Genomic DNA, 21,752 nt, shown 5'->3' with positions numbered 1-21,752 from the left:
CATGTCTTTGAGAAGCAGGAAAAAGTCAAGCAAGGACTTGGATCATGCCACTGTTTTCAGCAAATAGCTCTTTTAGGATCACCTTGTTGGTACACTCAAATACTATTTTATGTCTGGAAAACTGTTATTTTTTTTGTATGTTTTTGTATTTTTTTTTTTGAAAATGGGAAAAAATTGTGTCTTTGTGAAAGTCTGTTTTACAAAGTTTAAAGATTTATAAGTTCATAGATAGATAGATAGATAGATAGATAGATAGATAGATAGATAGATAGATAGATAGATAGATAGATAGATAGATAGATAGATAGATAGATAGATAGATAGATAGATAGATAGATAGATAGATAGATAGATAGATAGATAGATAGATAGATAGATAGATAGATATTTGTCCCTCTGGGATGTTATGTATAAACGCTCAGTGACAGAAAGACTTTTATTTTGAAGGCGCAGCTCTTCACTTCCTGTTTGGGGACGCTACTCTCCATGTTTTGACGCCGGTTGAAGCCGAGGCGGGCGGAGGGCGTGTCTACCGTGGCTGGGTGGAGGTGTAACGTCGAGGCTGACGTCTTGTTATCCTGAATGACTTTAAAGAAGACCAAACAAAAAAACAAAACAAAAAACCAATAATAATAAATACCGCCTGACAACAGCTCAGCAGGGAGGAACGACCGCGGAAAGCCGAGGAGCAAGAGCAGCTTCGTTTCTTCTAACTTCTCCGCTCCCGTCGTCTACCTGTATGCCTGAGTGAAAAAAAAAAAACAGGTAAAGGGGGGGAAAAAAGTCGGCTTCGTACCTGTGATGTTTGTGTCGGGCTGGGTGGGAAGTGTGTCAGGTGTGAGTGGTATCGGGCTGCTAAAGTTTGTCTGAATTTTCGCTGAAGTTCAGTGATTTTACCGCCGGTTCAACGGCAGAGAGTTCACCGCAGTTAGCGTGTTTATTAGTAACTTATTACAGCCTGTAATTGAGCCTTATTACACATGCTAAGCCCTTTAATGTGAGCCCGGGGCTCACAAACCAAACCTGGAGGTGCAAGAGTCTCGAAGACTCGTCAGGGCAGAGATGGAAACACGTAAAGGTGAGCTGCTGAGTGGCCATTTCTATCTCTGGATTAAAGGCCGAGCACTCCCTGAAGGAGTGCATGTCGCCCGCCGCTCGTCATTACAGAGGTTTAAGATCATCGTTAACAGTGTAAAATCTCAGAACTAGTGTTGTGAATGACTCTCAGCTACTGCCACGTCAAATTTTACCTCGGTGTCTGTAAAACTCTCTGCTTTCTAACCATTTTTTTGTCTTATTGATCACCTGTGGCGGCCATCTTGAACTGGACTGACTCCAGAAGTTAATCAGTTGTAGATGTGCATCCAGTGATTACTTTCTGAAAAGTTTCATTAAACCCCCACCCAGCGGGTCAATAGATATTTTGCTAACAGACGAACAGGGTCGACTCCGTCAGCTTGTGCTGTAGTTTTAAGCAAAGATTTGCAAAGCACTTTGAGTATGTTTTATGACAGACTCGCATGACGATGATGAAGACCACACCCCATCTAAGCAATAGTTTCTCTAAAATTGACTGAATTGTAGTCATTTTTGTGTTTCCTGCGTTGAGTTGACCACGGCGGCCATCCTGAATTGGGTCGGCTCCAAAGTGTAATCACAGGCAGGGGTGAATCCAGTGATCATTTACTGATAATTTGATTAAAATCAGTCCAGCGGCTCATGGGATGTTTTGCTAACAGACAGACAGAGTTAAGCCCAAACATTATATAGCAGAAAATGAAACATTATCTCGTGTAATGTGTTAGCACGCAAAGTGTATATTGGGGATCAGTCTCAGCTACGACCACACCGAGTGTTGGGCCGGTGTCTGTCAAACTGTCTGAGCTGGAGCCATTTTTGTGTGTTTTAAGGTCATTTGGACGCAGCAGCCGTCTTCAATCAAGTTGACTCTGAAAGTTAATCAGATGTAGACGTGCATGCAGTCGTTACTTTCACAGAACTTCATTAAAATTCAGGAGGTATTTAGGTACCAGACACACCTCAGCTATCCAGCTTTTATCAGCGGGACAGTGTTTGTTTCTTAGGGAGCCCATCTGTAAGACAAAAAAACAAAAAAAAACAAAAAGAACCTAACACGTAATTTAGCCTCGCTGGCAGCTTTATCCCAGGCTTATCCCATTACACAATACCCTGCACACCCAGCGGTGTTTTGTGTTCAGGCAGCGGTGTAGCAACATAACAACACATCTTACAGACACAGATCTCAGGGCGAACGCGCAAGTCTGCTGTTTGGAGTCCAAACAGCCAATGGCAGCCCCGCCGCAGACCCGACAGCACAGGGGCGAAGACGCCGCGGAAGCCGCCAAGTGTTTCACTGTATCCACCTGCGAGGGGGCGTGGAGTTACCGGTTTGTTCAACAAACGTCTTACAGGCACAACCAGATGCTCCGCAACACTAACACCCGTGGTATTCACGGGGACGGATACCGAAACATCACTGTTATCTGTTTCTCGCAACAGATTTCTCTCCGTCGTCAAATCGCTCAGTCACGACACAGTCACGACCCGGTTCGTCTTGAGGGGGGTGTTTTCCGTTCAGCGAGGTATGCGGCTTGACCGTGTGGCTCCTGCACGTCGTATAATAGAGACGTACGGTGACTCATCGGGCCTGCTTTAGTTTCTGACAGCGTCACCCGAGGGCCTGTTGTCATTTTTTTTCCTATGTAAAATGCACAGTGAAAAACGACTACGAACTCTTCCTTAATAGTTGTAAAATATTTGGGAACGTTGCCAAGAACACACCGTCTTCAGTCGAATGACTGGAGTGTCATCTTTTTTTTTTTACTTTAAAATCTGGTTATGGGATTTGTGAAAACTTACAACACAGAGACACTTAGATGCGATTAAATCAAAATTAATTGAGATGTAAGAGCCGTTGTCATTACCCGCTTTTCTTTTCCCGGGTCATGGCCTATCTCCTGGAGTCCATGTCCAAGTCCAATCTCAGGGACACGTAGAGACAAACAAGATAAACAACCCTTCACGCTCTCACACTTAGGGACAACATCACACATTTGTTGCTTCATTAAAACTGGTTGTATGTGTTTAAATGTCCCCTCTGTGCGATTCAGATTGCTTCCCAAATTAAAATTCCTCAGAAGCTGTTCGTTACATGGCGCTGAACCTCCAGGTTGGAAAAACTGGTGTTTTAGATCTTGACTTTGACAAAAGGGCTTGTCAGTAAAGCTTAAAATCTGAATTTGTTGTGACAATTGCAGTAAATTTTAACCTTTTAAAAGCAATCAGGTGATTGAAAGCCTACCAGGAAAAAGAGGCTGGTTAGTGTTTATTCAGTGTGATTGATTAGTTTCACTTTACCTTTAAAAAAATCTGGATCAACCAGACGTTTCGGGTCCTGTTTGTTGCAACATAACCAGCTAGCTTCTCCCTGATGGAGATTAAAAGGTTTTTTTTTTTTTAGTTTGAAGGAGTAGATTGCTGTGACTTAAATCTTCTCTCTCCTTTGCTCTCAGGGACTTAAGCTATGGAGAGCTCCGCCGAGGCCTCCCAGAGCGGAGGCTCCCCGAAACCAAAGCCAGCTCTGGGCCCTAAACCTCGGCTCGCTCCCAAGCCCTTCTCTCTGCAGAAGAGCACGGCAGTTCGCTCCATCAATGCTCCAAAAACCGTACACGCCAGGTCCAGGTCGCAAACGGAACCGGCTGCAAAACCGGTGGCTGCAAAACCAGTGGCTGCAAAACCAGTGGCTGCGGACGGATCCAAATCGACTTGGACCACCCCGGTTCAGACCCTGTCTCAGCCGAGTTCCAGCTCGGCCTCCAAACCCAGCCCCATTATGGTTACCACTACACCCCAACCAAAACCAACCAAGGCAAGTGAAGTTCTGCCACCCACGGAGGACAGCACTGATTCCAGTCCAGCCACTAAACCCACTCCACCTAAAGAGACACTCGAGTCCGAACAGGTCCAGAGAGACAGTGTTGTCCAAACGAACCACAGAACGCCCACCGACACAGTGACTAACTCAGAGCGGAAAGACAAAACAAAAAAGGAGGCCGAAGCTCAGGTTTCTGTTACTCAGGAGCCTAAAGAGTCGAGCAGCGACGGATCCTCGACCAATCCAAAGTATCACTGGGGCGGCACCAGGAAGCGTCTGTCCATGGAGCTCACCTCAAAGTTCGAGTCAGGTGGCCCGCTGCTGCCCCCTCAGCCTGTGAGGACCACTCCTAAGACCATCCCCAAGAGTGCTGCGGGCAAGCCGGCGTCTCCTGTCCCGGAGCAAAGCCAGGTGCCACCGGAACCCTCGAACAGAGAGAGCGACGCTGGCGAACAGGAGGCGGATTACAGCGGACGAAACAGCATAAAGCACAGAATCAGTCGCCTGTTTGACTCGGTGTCGAAGCAGGAGGTTGCCACGAAGAAAGAGGAGCCGGAAATTCCAAACGGCATTGGAGGGGTGAAGGAGCAGATCAAGAACTGGGCGGCGGAGACGGCTTCCAAGAGTCCGAATGCTGACAGCAGGCCTCAGGCTGCACTCAGGATCCGCTCCAAAAGGTGAGGGAAACATTTTTCCATCCGTTCTGCTTGCGTTTGGGTACAAGACTGGGCACGATTAGAAGGAAAAGAGCGTGCTCTCGCAGATGTTATCAGGTGTGAAGTTTATTTCAGAGTTGGGACACATGGATAACTTAATTTAATGATCATTTATGAAACTCGTCCTCAAATATAGATTGGTGCTCACACTTTGTCACTGCAGGGAGCGACCTTTGCATTTCAATGTCAGACCTATACAGCATCAAATCTGTGTTCAGCTGTGTTTCTTGTCTTCTCAGGTATGTAGCCAGCGGCAGGTAGTTTGATTTATTTGCACAGGTTTGCAGGTATTCACCTCTGAAAGGTACAGACATCCTTTGAAACAGGAGCACCTCTTATAGGAAGTCACTGTTTCGTCGACACTTGTCCTTTTCGGCAGCTTCGATTACACTTAAGGTTGGACCTAAGAGCGACGCGGTGTCCTCTGTTGAACGTTCGATTGTTTGTAAACGAGGTCAAATGTGGACACAAAAGAGACGGAGCAGTCAGCGCTCCTGGTGAGAGTTTCATCCCGCGATGCAACTCTTCAGTGTCGTCACGTGAAAGGTATGATGAGTGACGTGTTATTTACTGGACTGCTTCTTGGACAGTCATTAACTTCCTGCATTCCTGTGAAGTTTCAAATCAACCAGGAGGACAGGAGGACGAAACCTGTTCTAGTAACTCTGAGAGAAAAATTCAAACTTGTTCTGTCGCCTTTTGGTTCCTGGATAGATCCAGATGGGCGTACACGGTCCACTCTGAGGTGATATTTCCAGTATTAGGGCCAGATGAAGCTGCAGGCTGCTCTTTTCCTTTCAGTGTGCAAATAGAGCAACAAACAGAGAGGGGTCAGTCCAACTAAATGACTCCTCTCTCGTGTTACTTTGTTACTTAATGTTAATGGTAAACGTGAACTCAAAGTAGCCCGGGGTAGCTGTCATGACTCTGTGGCTTTTGAAACAAGCATTGTCATTGAACCTTTTTTGTTTCTTTTTCCTTTAATTAATGACTATGATTGGTATCTCCTCTGCAGCCTGGAGCCCGCAGCTGTTCCTGCAGCAGAGAAAACGCCTGAAAAACTAAATGTGGAGGTTCCTGCAGCAGAGAAAACACCTGAAAAACTAAATGGGGAGGTTCCTAAAACAGAGAAAATACCTGAAAAACTAAATGTGGAGGTTCCTAAAACAGAGAAAATACCCGAAAAACTAAATGGGGAGGTTCCTACAGTAGAGAAAACTCCTGTAAAACTAACGGTGGAGGTTCCAGAAGTAAAAAAAACACCTGGAAATGTGACTGTGGAGGTTCCCAAGGCAGAGAAAACACCTGAAGAACTACTCTCTAGGCTTCGCGCAGCAGAGAGAACACCTGAAAAACAAATAGCAGATGTTCCTAAAGCAGAGAAAATACCTGAAAAACTAATTGTGGAAGTTCCTGAAGTAAAGAAAACTCCTGAAAATGTGACTGTGGAGGTTCCCAAGGCAGAGAAAACACCTGAAGAACTACTCTCTAGGCTTCGCGCAGCAGAGAGAACACCTGAAAAACTAATCGCGGAGGCTCCTAAAGCAGAGAGAACACCACAAAATGTAACTGAGAAGGTTCCTGCAGCAGAGAGGCGGTCCGCTCAGGCTGTTGATCCACAACCACCAGTCTCACCTGCTGAAGAACCAACAGCGAGCCAATCCCCTGTCGAAGGGAAATCATCAGGAGGCTCGACGGAGACTTCTGAAGAGAGCGACAAAACAATAGAGGGTATCCTGCTGCGCCGCCGTAGCCCGGCAACAACCGACGCTGCCGCTGAGGGAGACCCCGCTGCTGACCGCTTGTCAAAGAAGAAGAAGCGTCGCAGTGTCCGCTTTGGTGTTGTGGTGACAGATGATGGCTCGCCTCCTGTGAACCTGGGCTCAGAATCTGATTTCAGCGCAAACGACGACAAGCCGGCGGACGCTGAGGAGAAGAGCAAGGAGGATGGCCTCGTTTCGGTGCCCCTGTATCAAAGACTCGGGCTTCTGCAGAAGCGGGACGGCGAGACGCGAGAACAGGAGAGGCTGAAGCATCTGGAATTCCAAAAGAGGCAGAAGGAGGAGGAGAGCGAACAGGCGAGACTCAAGTTCGAAGAGGAGCGCAAACGAGACGAGGAGGAGCGGGAGAAAGAGTGGCTGAGGCAGAGGGAAGAATTCCAACTCAGGGAGGAGCAGGTCGAGAGGCAGCGACGGCAAGAGCTGGAGAGAAAACGGGACGAGGACCGAGAGCAGGAGAGGTTAAGGGAGCAGGCGATCGAAAAGGAGCGGCAGATGAAGCTGCTGCAGCAGAAGCAAGAGGAAGAGGAACGAAGGAGGGAGAGGGAGCGAGAAGAGAAACTTCAACGAGATGAGGAGGAGCGGGCACGAGAGAGGCTAAAGGAGGTGGAGAGGAGAGAGGCGGCACTGATGGAGGAAAGGAAAAGACAGAAGCAGGAAGAAGAGGAAGAGAGACTAATTCAACAGGAGAAGCTGAAAATAAGGGGACAGGCATCAAGAGAGGACGAGTTGAAGCTGCTCAGGCAGAAACCACAAATAGACGAGACGTTTAGACTAGCAGAGTGGGAAAAGGAGATACTAAGGAAGGACGCCGAGGAAGACGAGAAGAACAGGAGGCTGAGGGAAAATCAAAGACAGGAGGAGGACAGAAAAAGACGTGAGCTGGACTGGAACGTGCGGTCAAATGAAGGCAATGCAAAGCTGTGGCTAAATGACGAGAGAGAAAGAAAAGAGCCCGAGTTCAGCCAGAGAGAAGAGGGGAGCGCAAATCTGATCAGTTTTGACTCTGAAAATTGGTCTCAGGCGTCGGAGTCGGTGAGTTCCCCTTTGTCCAACAGCAGCACGCCCATAGAGAATCTAATCGACATGGTGTACGATGACTTCTCCGTCAAACAGCCCGACACAGACGTGGAGTTTGACGATTTCTCCGTGAAAATAAGAAAACGGCCTCCACCGACGAAAGTAGAACCCGCTAGGCGCAGCTGGGCAGTCGACGACGCGGAGAAGAAGGATTTGCTGATATTCTTTGACGAGGAAACTCAGGACGATCAGAAGAAACGAGCTGAAGAGCAGGTGGAGAAGGAGCCGGTGGTTAGCCCGGTTCTGGACAGCCCAGAGAAAGAGGAGATGGAGGCGAGGGTGGAAGTGGAGGCACAGGAGGAGAAGGAGGAGGAGGAGGAGGAGGAAGAGGAGGAGGTAAAGTCAGAGGAAGAGTTGAAGGAAGTTGAAGAGTCGGAGGAAGAGAAGCTTGTCTTTGTGGAGGTGGAGGAGAGTGCTGAAAAGATGATACAGGACGGTGAAGATGAAGAAGAAGACAACAAAGAGGTAAAAACACAACTTAAACTATCTTCATTCGCTCATTATGGTTCAGGGAAACCTGCACATCAACACTTTTTATATCTGTTCCCAGGAAACATTCATACCAATACAGTGAATATGGTCCATAATAACAGCTTCATTTAAAGGTGTTTTTATTCATTCATTTAACAAACCCTGTTCGCTGAGGCTCAAACAAAATTAGATTTATTAGAAGAAGCATTAATGATTTCCAAGAATCCTTTGGCCGTGGCTGCTCAAAGTGTTTCACCCACTGACATTTGATTTCTTAAGACATTACTGTCGTTTTCATGCCACGTTTGATTGTATTCTCCCTTTAGTTTTGCCTTCAGCGCTGAAAAGCAGCTCAGACTCATGTATACAGTATTAGCTGACTGACCCAGGCTTTGCAAAGCATTTCATTTTTTTACCTTCTGTGACTTCATAGCTGCTTTCAGAGAAGGTTTGTAGTCATTGTTTGTCACGAAGCACCAATCCAGTCACTGCTGCTACGTTTCGCTGATTATTTATTCCTTTTCCATGCTTTTCTTGTCATTCTGTTACGAGTTGAACTTACTTGAACATGTCCATCAGAGGCCATTTCCAAAGTAAGGTATATATTTTAACTTTATGGTTTACACCTGATAATGAACTCCTTTTCTTTGCTCTTATCAAAGCCGCCTTCTTTAAGTGCTGCAGGGCTATTCAGTAAGGGTGGGGATCTTCAGGCACCTCAGGATCCGATATGATTCCAGCTCAGAGGGCTGCGGTGCGATTAGAAAACGATTATCGATGCATCCATGACCACACTTCAAACAAAACCCTGAGCCTCGAATCTCTCTAACCTAAAAGACTCCAACTATTTTCCTCTACACTGCAGTATAAACTACTTTTCATTCAAACAAGATTTTGGGAACTAAATGAGCAAAAAAATAAAAAATAAAAAATGCAGTGACACAGGAGCCTCTGGGAATGGATGTCCATGCATCACGTCAGAACTGTCGTTTCCGCTTCTTTCAGTGTTTCTACAACTTTTTGGTCTCGTTGTAGAGCGTGGGAATGGCCGTGTTAGCATCTTCGACATTAGGATCATCGTGTTCTATTGTGACTCCAAAGGGTGTGACATAACGCACGAGTCCCGGTTCTCAGCCGCTGAATCGGGATGCAAATCCTTCACAATAAAAGTCGAAATGGACTTTTCTGACTTAGATTGAAACGCTGACGTTGCGCAATTGACAACTAGATTATAACCCCCACCCCTACTTCTCAGATCATGATTCCTAGTCTTTCCCAGGATGTTGGTTTTTCCCTAATGTTCCCGCTCTCCGCCTCATGGATTTTGCAGATGGCCTGTTTCATTTGTACTCCTTTGAGTTCAAGTTGCACCTTTAGATTCAACGTTAATATCTTCAAATTGTAGTACAGAGTCCGGAATTACCATGTCACTGTGGCTTGAATATGTTGTGTGTGTGTGTGTGTGTTTCAGTGCTCGGAGGGTTAAAGGCCCACATGACTTTCAGCATGGAATGAATAATTGTTCAATTATGAAGAGAGGGTGAGGTTAGGAACAGAGAGGAGTGAACAAGCAGATGGGGTTCTTTCACCACTGAATCATGTCATCCTGGCAACCACACACACACCTCACCTGCACAAACACACTGCCTTTCCTGTCGCGCAAGAAAAAAGACTTGTTATACTTGCTTGAGCCTGACGGAGCTTAAAAACTTGTGACAATGTGTGTGTGTGTATTTGTTAGGTTAGGGTTGAGTGCTAGTTATGCTTAAGGCTTGCGTGAGTTTCCAGGAATTACGTGCCAGATAGTGGAGCGAGTGGAGCTACGACTGATAAATGAAACACGGTGCGTAACTTGGAGACGGCGGGGTTATTATCTTTTCCCACTTAAAGCAATAGCTTGTTTATTAGTTAGAAAAAAATCACAACTAAACATTTGATGTCCTCTGGACGTTTTCATTTTTGACTACCAAATGGATTCTGGGTGTTTATTAAAGACTGTTTATTTTTTTATTTATTAGCTCTGCCCTGAGAAACACCCTTTCTTGTCCCATGTCTCTGGATCTGATATGATCAAAAGACACTGTTCTGCAAAGGTTTGGCTCAGCTTTTCTCTCTCTTGGACTCACTAACTGAATTAAAGAGACCTTCAAAATAAAAGTCAGAGGATTCAGTGTCAGTGTTGTGTTAGAGAGCTGAAGGGTCTGTGGTTTACATTACAGAAGCTGAAAAACAGCTTCTACAACCAAATAATTACCAGAAATCATGCGTGGGCAAAACGCAGCTAAAGAGGCAAAAGTTGCTCCTGGATCTTCTCCATCTGACCCTTGATGTATTTAAAGAAAAAACAAATAAATTAAGAGAAATTCACTTAGAGGAGATTCATTTCAGTAGTAAATTTATACCTTCTTCTCACATGGTTCCAACAAACAGCTTTTGGACTCGAATAGGTTTAAACCTTTTTTTTATAACAAGTTCATGCTTCCGAAATAAAAAGTAAAAAAGAAAAATATATTAAGAAAGTTCTGGTTTTTTTTTTAACCAGGAAGCAAGTTTATTGTCACAAGTTTCAGTGTACAGGCATCTGTTTAATAATGCTAACTATGCTACAAACTTGTCATCACTGGAGAGAGAAAAAAAGGCTCTAAAAGTGTTTTTTTTTTTTCAACAAATCTTCCTGGGTGAATGTTCTTTTTATTAATTACGTCAGTTTTTTGATTGTTTGAAAGTTACATGCTTTCAAACAATCGAAACAAAAGCAAGCCTTGTTCTCATATTGTATTTGTGCCCGTGTTCCAACTCCACGTGAGACATAAAGGGTGTTAGTACTTATGTGAAAACCAAAGACCCTTTTTTCCTTTTATTTTTCTAAAGCTATGGAAAAATATTGTTTAAAATATTCATTAAACAGGTTTTCAATCAATTCATATGTGAGCAAAGAACCAAACTTTGACCTCAGCTGTTTTTACTCTTCTCACTTTATAACTTATGTTTGTAGACTATAAACATGTAGGTATAAAAGTAAAGGAGAAATGATTTCACATTTTCTTCTGGGGTGGATTTCTGTGTCCTCCTTTATCTGATGCCTCACCTGCGTTCATGTTTTCACAGCTTGCGTCAGCAGCAGTTCCCACATGTGGGAAAGCTCCTTCTAATAAGGTTTTAATTGATTATAATTTAGCAAGCATGCAGCTTATCACTACGGCCAACAACTTCAGGAAGTACTAAACTATTAAAGGCACTGCTGGGTGTATCTTCAGATTGGAGCTAAACCAGTGGAGGGGTATTTCTGTTGCAAGAATCAACGTATTAAATCGGATGTGATTTTTTTAATGAAATCTGATGAAACATTTGAAGGAAAGGCAGTTTTCTGCTAAGCTCGCTATTTTGTCATTTATTTGCGTAACATGTTTTTTTAGGAGTATTATTTAAAGAAAAAAAATCACAACTTCATGTTGAAGTTAGATTTTCATAACTGAATACTTATTTGCTTGTTTAACAACAGAAAAGCTTAACAGAAGTAGCGTATTATCAGCTAAAACACACATCAGCTGTGCTTCTAATGTCTACACGACTAATCATAATTTAACGTCTAAGAAAGCTGCTAAGATTAGGTCCCAACGGGCCTAAATATAGATTCAAACCTCTGTCGAAACAGGCTGTCTGGTTTGTTTGGTTTAACTTTGTGCCGATGCGCCCTGTGTGGGTTATTGTTTCAAAAAGAATAAACGCTTCATAGTGACGTGTCGCTTCAAAGTGAGACGCCAACAGAAGGATAAATATTAAACCTGTTTTGGATATAAACGAGGAAGTTTTCCTCCTGTTAGGGATTAAAAGCTGTCCCTGTATTTCATTCATTAATATGTAGCGCGTTCATGTTGGAGATCTGTTCTTTTAGCCTGAAGGTGGAGATCATTGAAGTGTTTGGAACTGAAAAAACCACCCATTATTAAAAAAAGGGTTTTAGTTGTGCACCAATAAAACACAAGAAACTCCCCTGAAGTTGTTCTGGAGTCAACTAATCATTTCTAAACTAACCTAGTCAGTGTTTAACCAGACAGACGGTCTTTATATCTTTAGTTTGAGCGTGTTGGTCAGCTGTTGCTGCAAATGCCTTCTTTTATTTTTTTTGCTCCTGTTTGGTGACGATAGGCAGTGGGTTAAAGTTCAAGCACGGCACAAAGTAAACAGACTGCAGGTTGCATGTTCCGACTGTGAGCTTTCATTCTGACCAGAAAAATTAAAATTTGGTAAGCCCAAAAAGCGTTTATATAAAAAGACAGCACAAAAATCAACGTTCGTATTCACGAGTGTGACATCTGGAGGCATATCCGAGGCGGGAGGTTTGGGCACCAACGCCGAGGTGCTTCCCTGAAGGGAGGGAGGCGTAGAAAACGCGATAATTATGAATTCAATTTAATTAGTTCTGATAGCGGAAAAAGGTCAGGCAGCAAACTGAAATCCTTGTAGCTGAGAAGTTGAGTAATGCCAGTCGAGACAGCGCCTGTTTGCACATGCAGCATTTGTCAATGAAAACACCAGACTCAGGAGCCTTGAGCTGTGTGTTTTGTGTGCATTCTGCAGCTAACGAGCTATAAAACAACTCATTTGTAACCTGCTGTAACGACACAACGCACACAGCCACTTCGGTGCTGTGAAGGCCTCAGGTTTTACAGCTTGTCCAGTCCTGCCTCGGTGAGTGCGTTCCTGTTTTTACCACTGAGTGGCGCCACTGCTCTTGGAAATCGCACTTCCTCAAGTTTTGTCTCTTGAACGGCACCATCCCTTATGTAAGAGGGCCGCCTAAACCCAAAACAGTGTGGCTTGAACAAATAAAATGTTTGCTTATAAACAAGACAGATGGTAGCAGGAGAGCTAATAGAGGAATGTGTTTACTGAGCAAACACCTCCAGCTGACTGTCAGGAAGGCAGGAGGAAGGTTGCCTCTTATTGTAACAAGGTGCTATGTGGTGCAGATGTCCTCATTTGGGTTTGTCTGACAGGGCAGCGTGTCAGAATGACCGTACATGGTGTCCCTGTCTCTCACTCATTCTCTCCACCTTGTTCTGAGCGTCTCCCTCCTCCATCCGTCTGGCAAAAAAAAAAAAAAAAATTCACATAAAAAGAGGATGGGCTAATCCAGGAACAAGAAAGTTCACATTTCTCCTGCCTGATCCTTCATCCAGTGTTCCCTGTTAGCTGTCTGTCAGCTTTCCACCAGTCGTCCTCTTATCTTTTTTTTTTTTTTTTCTTACACAAAGACCAGATTCCTCAGTCGCCTGCTTTGACCTACGAGAAGAGAGCGCTGGAGGGAGGTGCAGAAAGCACCTTGGGCCCCGTCAGCCACACCTTTTTTGGATTTTTTTGATTTATTTATTTTTGCCTGTGGGTTTGAAACGAACGACCACAAAGCTTTTCTTAGTTTTGGCGTCTCTTCATAATCTTCCAGGTCTGCAGGAGATAAGGATGATGTAACGCTCTGTATGTGGTTTTGGACGCTTGCAGTTATTTCCCACGCTGCTTTTCTGGAACATAGATAAAGACGAAACAGAAGCTCGACTTTGACAGGATGTGCTTTAGCTAAAGAGAGAGAGACAGAGGGAGAAGAGGAAAGGAGGTAATCCATTATACTTTAACTGAAACCCTACTACAAAGGTTTTTTTTTTTTTTTTAATAAAGACTTTTTCCAGTATCTTTTTTTAAAGGATTCAAAATGATGACACGACGGTCTTTTTTTCTGGATGTTTCCGTTTAGGCTGTCATATCCATCACAGTTAAAGCAAGAGGGAAAAACAAACAAACAAGTGCTTAAGTTAAATCTTTACTGACACCAATTCTGAGACTGTCCTTTGCAGTTTGTTTAACCTAAAACGTAAAAATATATAGAGGAAAGACGGCGGCTGCTTAAACCAAACATCAATTAAAACTTTTCTGATGCAGAATCCTTCCGTGATGCCCTCTGCTTGCTTGAAGTGACACCCAGTTTCCCGACTCACCCACAAACCCTCTCCATCTCCGACGAAGCCAAAGCTCCGTTTCTCTGGTGACCCCCGCCGTTCCCATGGTGACCCAAGCACCGGGCCGGCTGGTTTTCTGAGCCCTATGCAGTACTTGGGAGGAAAACTGTCGGCCGCCCAGCTGCAGGTCGCCGGCTGGGTGGGCAGCTTGCGGCGGTCCTTGCAAGGGGCCGTGGACCTGGTGTGGGGTCCTTCAGACGAGAAGCAGGAGGACGACGACGACGAGGAAGACGAGGACGAAGGCGGGAATGGAAGAGGAACCTTTCAGAGGGCCGTGTCTCCCCTTCGTAGCTTCGCCAGGAGCAGCAGGAGGTCCCTGCGTCGCTTCTCCGCCCGAAGCCGACAGCATTTCCAGAGGAGATCCGCAGGAACCTGTTCTGTAAGAACTCATGTAGTCATTCAGTAGATGAGAGGTGAATTTACCTTACAGTAAATCAAACAAATAGACAGTTCACACAAAGGCTTTAAAGGCTTGGCTGTCTGATTAGAAACAAAGAGGAATGACTGCAGCCGCTTTAACACACAGGTTTCGGTGTTTTTCTGCCATTTTGTTCCACAGCTCCCAGTATTTCACGTAACTCATTAGCTATTCGTATTCCTCCACACCTGTGTGTTTAAAGCATGCAAATCCAACCAGGGAGCCCTGCAGGCAGTGGCAGTTTTGTTTCAGGAAGGAAAAGGTACCTGATAAAGTTGTCTGGATGTAGAGTTTTATCAGCGTACATGCGTGCTCTTTCCCCTCTGCAGTCTCTGGTGTGTGTCAGAGATAAAGCTGAGGACCAAAACAATGTGTGAGACACTTAGACGCAGCTTATCCGGCTGGCTGGTTAGGCCTTTGCCTTCCGTATCTGCAGCTGCCTTGTGCTTCATGCTGATCAGGTTACAGCTTCTCTTTCTTTGACTGTGTCATCCTGTTAGTGCCCGTCACACGAGCAGGCCCAAGCCACTGATTTACGTTCTTCACAAAAAAGGTTTTTAATAGACATTTGATTGGCACTCGTCCGCAGTCTCAGGTCGTCTATTATGTATCAGTCTGTTATCCTCTCCTGTTAACTCCAGACAAGCTTTTTGCACATTCCCTTGACAGTGACAACAACTTTGAAGCGGGCGAGCTACAAAGAAGCGGCCTCTGCCCGAACTTGCTCAGCCATCCGCCACCTTCCCTTCGCATACGGTCGCACACGCAGGGAGCCTTTGCTGTAACATATGTGATGGTTATATGTCTGCACTTGTTGAGCACTTCTCGTCCTCGTAAAATATCTCAGGAATCTGGAGGCACTCGGGGCTCTGTGCCTTTTTTAAAAGAAAAGCGGCTCCAACAGGTGTTTGTATTTCACCAGTGACTCAAATTAAATGCGAAATGTGAAACATGCTTCTTGCAAGGAGCGTTTGTTCAAAACGTTCCCAGGATGTTTAGCTCTAATGTCTGGGGTAAAGAAGTAAGTTTCTTTTGGACTCTTTTAATAAGTGCATTTAGTCATGCTTTTTTTAATTTACTGCACTGTGGTTGCATATAGGAGTGTAAAAATAATGCAGCCTAACGAAGACTTTAAGGTAGAAAAGAATCTCAATTTTTTTGTAGTTATAAAAAAACATCCTACACAGCATTTATTTTACTATCTCTAGCTCAGAGTTTCATGACTTAATAAACAAAACTATAATTTTGTATTTTTTGCTGGTTTATTATTATTATTATTATTATTATTATTATTATTATTATTATTTAAGGTTTAGTAAAATGGCCAATCAGCATCACTCACAGCTTCCTGTTCAAGCTATTTTATTTATTTATTTATTTTGCCAATTTCACAACCTGCAGCCTCTGAAAACCCGCCATTCGAAGGCATGAATCTTTCATTTGAAATGGATTTTTTTTCCTTGTGATGGAAAGGCAGCTAGAGGAACACCTTTTAAAATGCTCTCCCACCTGAAGAGAAAGAAGTGATGTGGAGATGAAACACGGTTAAAGCTTACACGTGGGCAAAATGTGGCCTGAGGGCCAGACGTGGCCCTCGGATCATTTCCAACTGGTTCCTTTTTAGTTGTAGTTATTTTTAATTGAAGTTAAGGTAAATAACTCTGAAGCAGGTTTTTGTGAATGAATCTTGAGGCAGTGAAAACAAAGTGTATACTTTTTTTTTTACTTGTTTCCAACAAACTACACTGTCCGTGTTTTGGACTAAATTTGCGGTCAGTCAGGTCAGTGTTTCTGGTGGCAAAACCCTATTAGGAATGAATGCTTCAAACAAGAGGAAAAATGATCCCTAATTCTGTTTCTTTGGTTAAGCAGAGTAACATTTATTGTCACAGGGGCTGGTGTACACTTTGATATGCAAAGACAGGATTTCTTTATTTTGACCAAGCATGCTAAATCTGCTACAAGCTTTCAATCACAACCCAGAAAGTGTCTTCCAATAAACCCGCCGGGCTGAATGCTTTTATTTTCAATCATGCGTCAACAAATCAGTGACAAAAGTTATCTGAAAGCTACAAACACACACAGGCTGTCATACAAGCCAAACTGAGCCGGCCTTGCTCTGAAAGATGCTTCCATATATTAGGTAAGGATACCACACTGTCCACGTGGTTCAGTTAAACCCTTAAATCGCTTTAACTAATGGTGCTCAGGTAAAAACTTGTCATGGATACCCTTTCAGAAAAATTTCAACCAAATGTGCAGTTTGCTTTTACTTTGCAAATCGTTACTTTGGTTTTTGCATCGTCTCTTCATGCAGTGATTTCAGGTGATAAAGTCTGAGAGCTTTGCTGCGGAAGGTGCTGATGTTTGCCTCGCGACTTGGCTGAGGCCAAAACAAAATCTAAAAGATGCCACAACCACAACACCAGAACTCAGCGGACGTTACACGATATTTGCCTGATTTTGTTTTTTTGTTTGTTTTGTTTTTTGTCTGGCTGAAAAAATGTGTTTGCAGTTTCTGAAAGGCAGAGGAATCTTTTGCATGTGTGAAAATGTTGACTTTTAAAGAAAAAAAACTATTCCTGTGATGCTTTTTGTTGACTGTAGTCTGTGGGATTTACTAGAAGTTCATATAACTCCGATGCGAACTCTGTTAAAATGTGTTGGTTTATCTGTGGTTTCAGAGTTTTGGGGTTAAAAATAAAGACTGCTTTGTATTCCTGTTGGTGTTGCTGGTCAGTACATGGACTTCCTTTTCCTTTTTATGTGATGGTTATGTTCCAGGTTTTGCTTTTTTTTTATATTTAGAAACTCGATCAATCGGAGCTGTTTAAATTTAAGGATGACTCCAATACTTGTTAGGTTTTACGGGTTAGCGTTGGAAACTCGGTGAGCTGCAGCCGTATAATGGTCAATTAGATCCCTGGACAAATGTGCTGCAGTGAAACTGTGTCTCTGCTGTGGTGGACTTTGTTTTCTGCATCTGAACACAGAGTGTGGTTATAGGAAAATCACCAGAAGCCTATTCATTCATGCTGTTCTGCTGCCAGATAACAGGCTTTGTGCAAATGAAGCTGCCCTGTGAGCTGCGAGCAATAAACCGCCCCGCGAAGAAGAAGGGCGCCACTGTTTACTGGTTATCACGTTTCCAAGGTGACGAGATCAGGCACAGTGAGATGTGCCCCCTTGAAATAAATTTTAAAAATAAATAAATACAGTGAGGTGAGCTTTTGAGGAATCCTCTCGGGGAAGAGAAGGGCTGCTTCTGCTTCGAGGTGTATTTGCGAGCCTCTGTCACTTTGTGCGCGAGTGTGTGTGCATCCGTGCATTCCGGCGTGTGGGTGTGACACCGCGGGTGCGTCTGCGCGCGCAGGTGTGTATGGCCGTGCGTGTGCGAGCACGCACATGCTCCCGGTGTTTACTGGGGACAGCTCAGACTCTGTGACCGGCTCATTAAAAGACGTATGCTTGGCTGGTCCTCAGTCTTTCCTCCCCCTGCAGTTAGAGATGTTGGCTCAGCACACATTCCCCCCACCTCCCACCCCCACCTCTGACTCAGCTCCAAAGTTTAAAGTCCTAACATCATGATTTACACAGCAAAGTTGGACCTTTTCTAGAAAGTGAAGGCAGAGTACATACACCCTTATGTTGGATTTGGAAAGCTGTTGTCCACACTTAAGTAAAAAAAAAGCATAATTTGATTTACCTCTGCTTCTGATGATTGTTTTTTTTTTAACTTTTCTCCATTTATTTTGTGCTCTTCTCGCAGACGCAGGTCAACAGTTACTTCACCAGCGATGAGGACAAACTCACTGATGCTCTGTCGGAGGAAGAATCACCCCAACAGGATGGCATCTGTGAGAAACCAGATGAAGCTTATAGGTAGGGGGGGGGGAAGTTCTCATATTAGGACAAATAAAACCTTCCTTATTGGAGCATCTTTTACTGGCTTCAGTTTCTTTATCTGCTTTGATAAACAAAGACAGGACTTCATAAGTGTGTTGTACGAAAGGTTTACCCACTCATCCGATTCCAGCTGAACATACTGGAAAAATACATCTGAAATTAAGGCTTAAAGAAAAAAGTCTGGAGGAACAAGCTGGAGAGCCAGGTTGAATGTGATCAGTGATGCATGAAGCATGCAGGATGACCAAAATGGTTTTTGGGTTGTTTTTCTTTTTCCTTTTAGTTTTTGTTTTTGTTTTTGTTTTTGTTTTGAGATACTACAATAATGAGCACTTGAACACCAAACTGTGCTGTCAAGTATTTTCAAGAGTTGACATCAATGCGCCCCCTTGTGGTTAATTGAACACAACACATAACTTTTGTCTTTTCCTTTTCACACCCAATACTAAATAACATGTTTGGTTGTTTGTTTGTTTCAGTCCTCAGATCATTCCTGATGTCCCCTCTGAATACGCTGATGTCACTGATTCTCCCAAAGAGCCAGATGTCGTTGCATTCCCCGAGGTTGTTCTTTTGTTTCTAAAGCTTCACCTCTCATCACGGCTTATCTGATTCCTATTTGCTGAATTTGGTTATTTTGCACCTCTTTCTGAGAAAATACCGTATATGTTCATGTGAAGGAGTTTCTGTGAGGGTTACATCGTGTTCATTACCCCATTTTTCCGTGCCTCTACAACAGAGCTCCACTCCTCTCCTTGACACCAGCTCACAGAAATCTAAAGCCCAGCTGAGTAGGAGGCGAACTCGATCGCGTCCATCACGCTCCTTCCGCACAGTGTCGGGTCAGACAGGCGGGCTGAACTGGAGCGCCCAAGACTCCACAGGTTCGTACGTTATATACGATATTCTTTAGTCTAAAGAAAAAAACTGGCATTCAGTGTCTCAGAGTGTTGGTTTTCTGCATGTTTTCATTGATCTAACGGTGCTTTTAGGTAAAAAAGAGGAGTCCGATTCTGAGGAGGACCAGCCCAAACCGAAGGCTGACATTTCTGCTACTCCCTCCACCCAGAAAGTTTCCATGTTCCCTGGCATAAGCCCTGCAGCCCTACTCGTAAGTTCTCCCACAACTATATGACATAAATAGATGCCACTTGAATTTATTAAAGTATACCTTGTGTTTAAGGCTGGGATAAAGAAGAGAACAGGTGGGGGAGGACCTGCAGTGGAAGCGGAGGCAGAAAAGGAGAAAAGAATCGAAGAGAAAGAAAGTCCAAATGAAGAAGCAGCGCCTTCTCCCTCCCAGCTCTCTCAGTCTCCCCACTTGTCCGGTCTTGCAGGAGCTACACGGGTCCTACCACCCATAGGCAGCAAGGACGGAGGGTACGCTCTAAGAATGACACTTTATAAAAAACATCACCAAAAAAAAATGTGTTTGGAGAGAGCAATTAAAATATCTACTCTGCGTGTGTGTGTCCATCAGTGCCGTCTCTTCTCCAGCGTGGCTGAAAGAGCTGAAGTCTAAGAAGCGTATGAGTCAGCATGGTGGTAAAACTTAGCCAGACACAAGTGAGTAATTCTGTTTCTTAAAAAAAAAACAACAGAGGTGTTTAGTTACACAGCCAATTATAACTTAGATTTTGTGTTTGATATGAAAACAATAAATCAAAGTGTCTTGAGACGCAGATTTTCATAAGAGTTCTGTTCATGCCTTGTCAGCAGACGGCTGAGCATCTTTAGTTATTTTAAACTTCTTTTTCCACTTTAAATATTCATCAGTCCAAACATCACTCTAGTTAGAATTGTAGCATTTTTTTAACCAGGTAAAATGTTTCCATGTGATAAAATACATATTATTTTTTAATCATTTTGTCAAAGTCATTTATTTTTTTCCCATAAAAAGTCATTAAAAGTTTAAAGTTTAAACACATTTCACAACCTGGGAATTGTTTAAGATTTGCTGATAATTTCAGGATTTCTATCTGGCTCAGCCTTTGATAGACGGATATCAGTGGATATAGATAGACTGAAGACGTGTGCCGTACACTGTGATGAAGACTATTATTAGAAACGACAAAATATTCTTGTCAGCTTTATTGCAATACTCTGCTGGAACAGAGAACGAGCGACTGATAGCAAACTTGTAAACAGAAAGCAAGTTCTTATCTTTGCAAGATTTTGTCTCGCTTCGACCGAAACCGCACCTTTACGTCACTGAACGTGAACGCTCTTCACCCGGCTTCAGTGCTTTAAGATAACGTTTGAGTTTACTTGAAAGATATAGATAAAGTTACAAACAATGAACGCATCAACGGTAGCACAGTGTTTTAGCGCGTGTACGTATCAAATGCATTTTTTTCTTTGATCTGATTTCATCGTTGGTTTCCTGCAGGAGATGCCGTGCCATCGCTCTTCAGCTGGAGTCAGCTGGCCTCAGCTCCCCGCCGCTGACAGATCCGTCGACGTGGCTGCTCCACCCTGCACTTTGAGCGCCTTATTTTTGGGGCCTTTCCTCAGACTTTGCAGAGAAGGTTCGCACCTTCTCCTGGACATGGAGGCAATAAAGACTTTTTTTTTTGAAATCTTGTAAATGAAACATGGTGCCAAGGCTGTGTGCGGTCACTGTAATGCGTTTAATGCCAAGTAGATGTTTTATAAAGTGTGGTCTGGAGGGTGTACTTTAGAGAAAAGCCATCAGCCGTTACTGTTTGAATGCGTAAGGCCATCAGAAAGGGACTGATGACACTAAAACCTTTATCAGGGTATTTACCTTTACACACGTTTGCCTTTATGTAGTTGTCAGAATTAATATAATGCATTTCCTGCTCTTTAACCCTAACTTTAACCATCACAGCTAAGTAGTCCCAATCCTAGCCTACCTGATCGACTTCTAGCCTCAATCCTAAGATCTTGTTCTGATTTTTAAAAGGCCCTTCATATTAGTGAGGTTCAGTCTTTACAACCATACAAAACAGAAGGGCTATAGCTTGTGTGTAGTTTTTTATTTCATGTATCTAAAAACAAAGAAAGCCTGAAGCACTTTAACAAAAACTGACAAAAATCTGCCTGTTCAGTACAACTGAGCTCTATATCATGTACAGAATTTATTAACACAGTCCAGAGAGTGTGTCTGTTTTTTTTGTTACAGCTTAGCCAGACTCAGATAAAAAGGGGTTTTATTACCATACCCAGTAGCTTGTTACAACATTCATGGTAAGCTGAGACTTCAGGAAATGTGTGTGTATAAGTGTGTGTGTGTGTGGTTTTTTTTTTCTCAAACCTCGAAAATGCATTACCCAGCTCAAGATTCTTTTATGTGCCTTTACACTGCTGAAAAAAACACGAATGTCATGGATTACGTGATCATTTACGATCATCATACTGTTCGTTTAATGGAAATGGAGGGAATTTTAATAAAACTTTTTTTCTATGAAATGAAGCTGAAGTGTTTTCTTTAAAAGGGGAAACCAAATATAA

The 21,752-nt window shown here is 43.5% G+C and overlaps 1 protein-coding gene across 2 annotated transcripts; it reads left to right on the top strand.

Annotated features, from left to right (window-relative positions):
- The first annotated feature begins 525 nt into the window (after nt 1-525).
- LOC108239877 (calponin homology domain-containing protein DDB_G0272472) lies at nt 526-21,714 on the top strand. 2 transcript variants are annotated; one of them, XM_017422898.3, is made up of 10 exons: nt 526-765; nt 3,534-4,572; nt 5,627-7,934; nt 18,142-18,254; nt 18,758-18,842; nt 19,018-19,162; nt 19,271-19,389; nt 19,462-19,658; nt 19,759-19,844; nt 20,668-21,714. In XM_017422898.3, the coding sequence occupies exons 2-9, from the start codon at nt 3,545-3,547 to the stop codon at nt 19,832-19,834; spliced, it is 4,071 nt and encodes a 1,356-aa protein (XP_017278387.1). In that variant the 5' UTR covers nt 526-765; nt 3,534-3,544; the 3' UTR covers nt 19,835-19,844; nt 20,668-21,714. The 2 variants fall into 2 exon arrangements, with proteins under 2 accessions (XP_017278387.1, XP_017278388.1); XM_017422899.3 differs by lacking the exon at nt 526-765 and adding an exon at nt 843-1,078.
- The last annotated feature ends 38 nt before the right edge of the window (nt 21,715-21,752 follow it).

This window comes from Kryptolebias marmoratus, linkage group LG4, assembly GCF_001649575.2.
Source record: "Kryptolebias marmoratus isolate JLee-2015 linkage group LG4, ASM164957v2, whole genome shotgun sequence".
In the NCBI taxonomy this organism is placed as follows: Eukaryota; Metazoa; Chordata; class Actinopteri; order Cyprinodontiformes; family Rivulidae; genus Kryptolebias; species Kryptolebias marmoratus.
Note: the sequence above shows the minus strand (reverse complement) of the source record. Positions and strands in the feature narration are given on the sequence as shown.

Coding starts and splice junctions, on each gene's coding strand:
- LOC108239877 (XM_017422898.3), top strand. CDS start 3,545: ATGGAGAGCTCCGCCGAGGCCTCCCAGAGCGGAGGCTCCCCGAAACCA. Junction 7,935..18,141: donor AAGAAGAAGACAACAAAGAG/GTAAAAACACAA, acceptor CTCTTCTCGCAG/ACGCAGGTCAACAGTTACTT. Junction 19,390..19,461: donor TAAGCCCTGCAGCCCTACTC/GTAAGTTCTCCC, acceptor CTTGTGTTTAAG/GCTGGGATAAAGAAGAGAAC.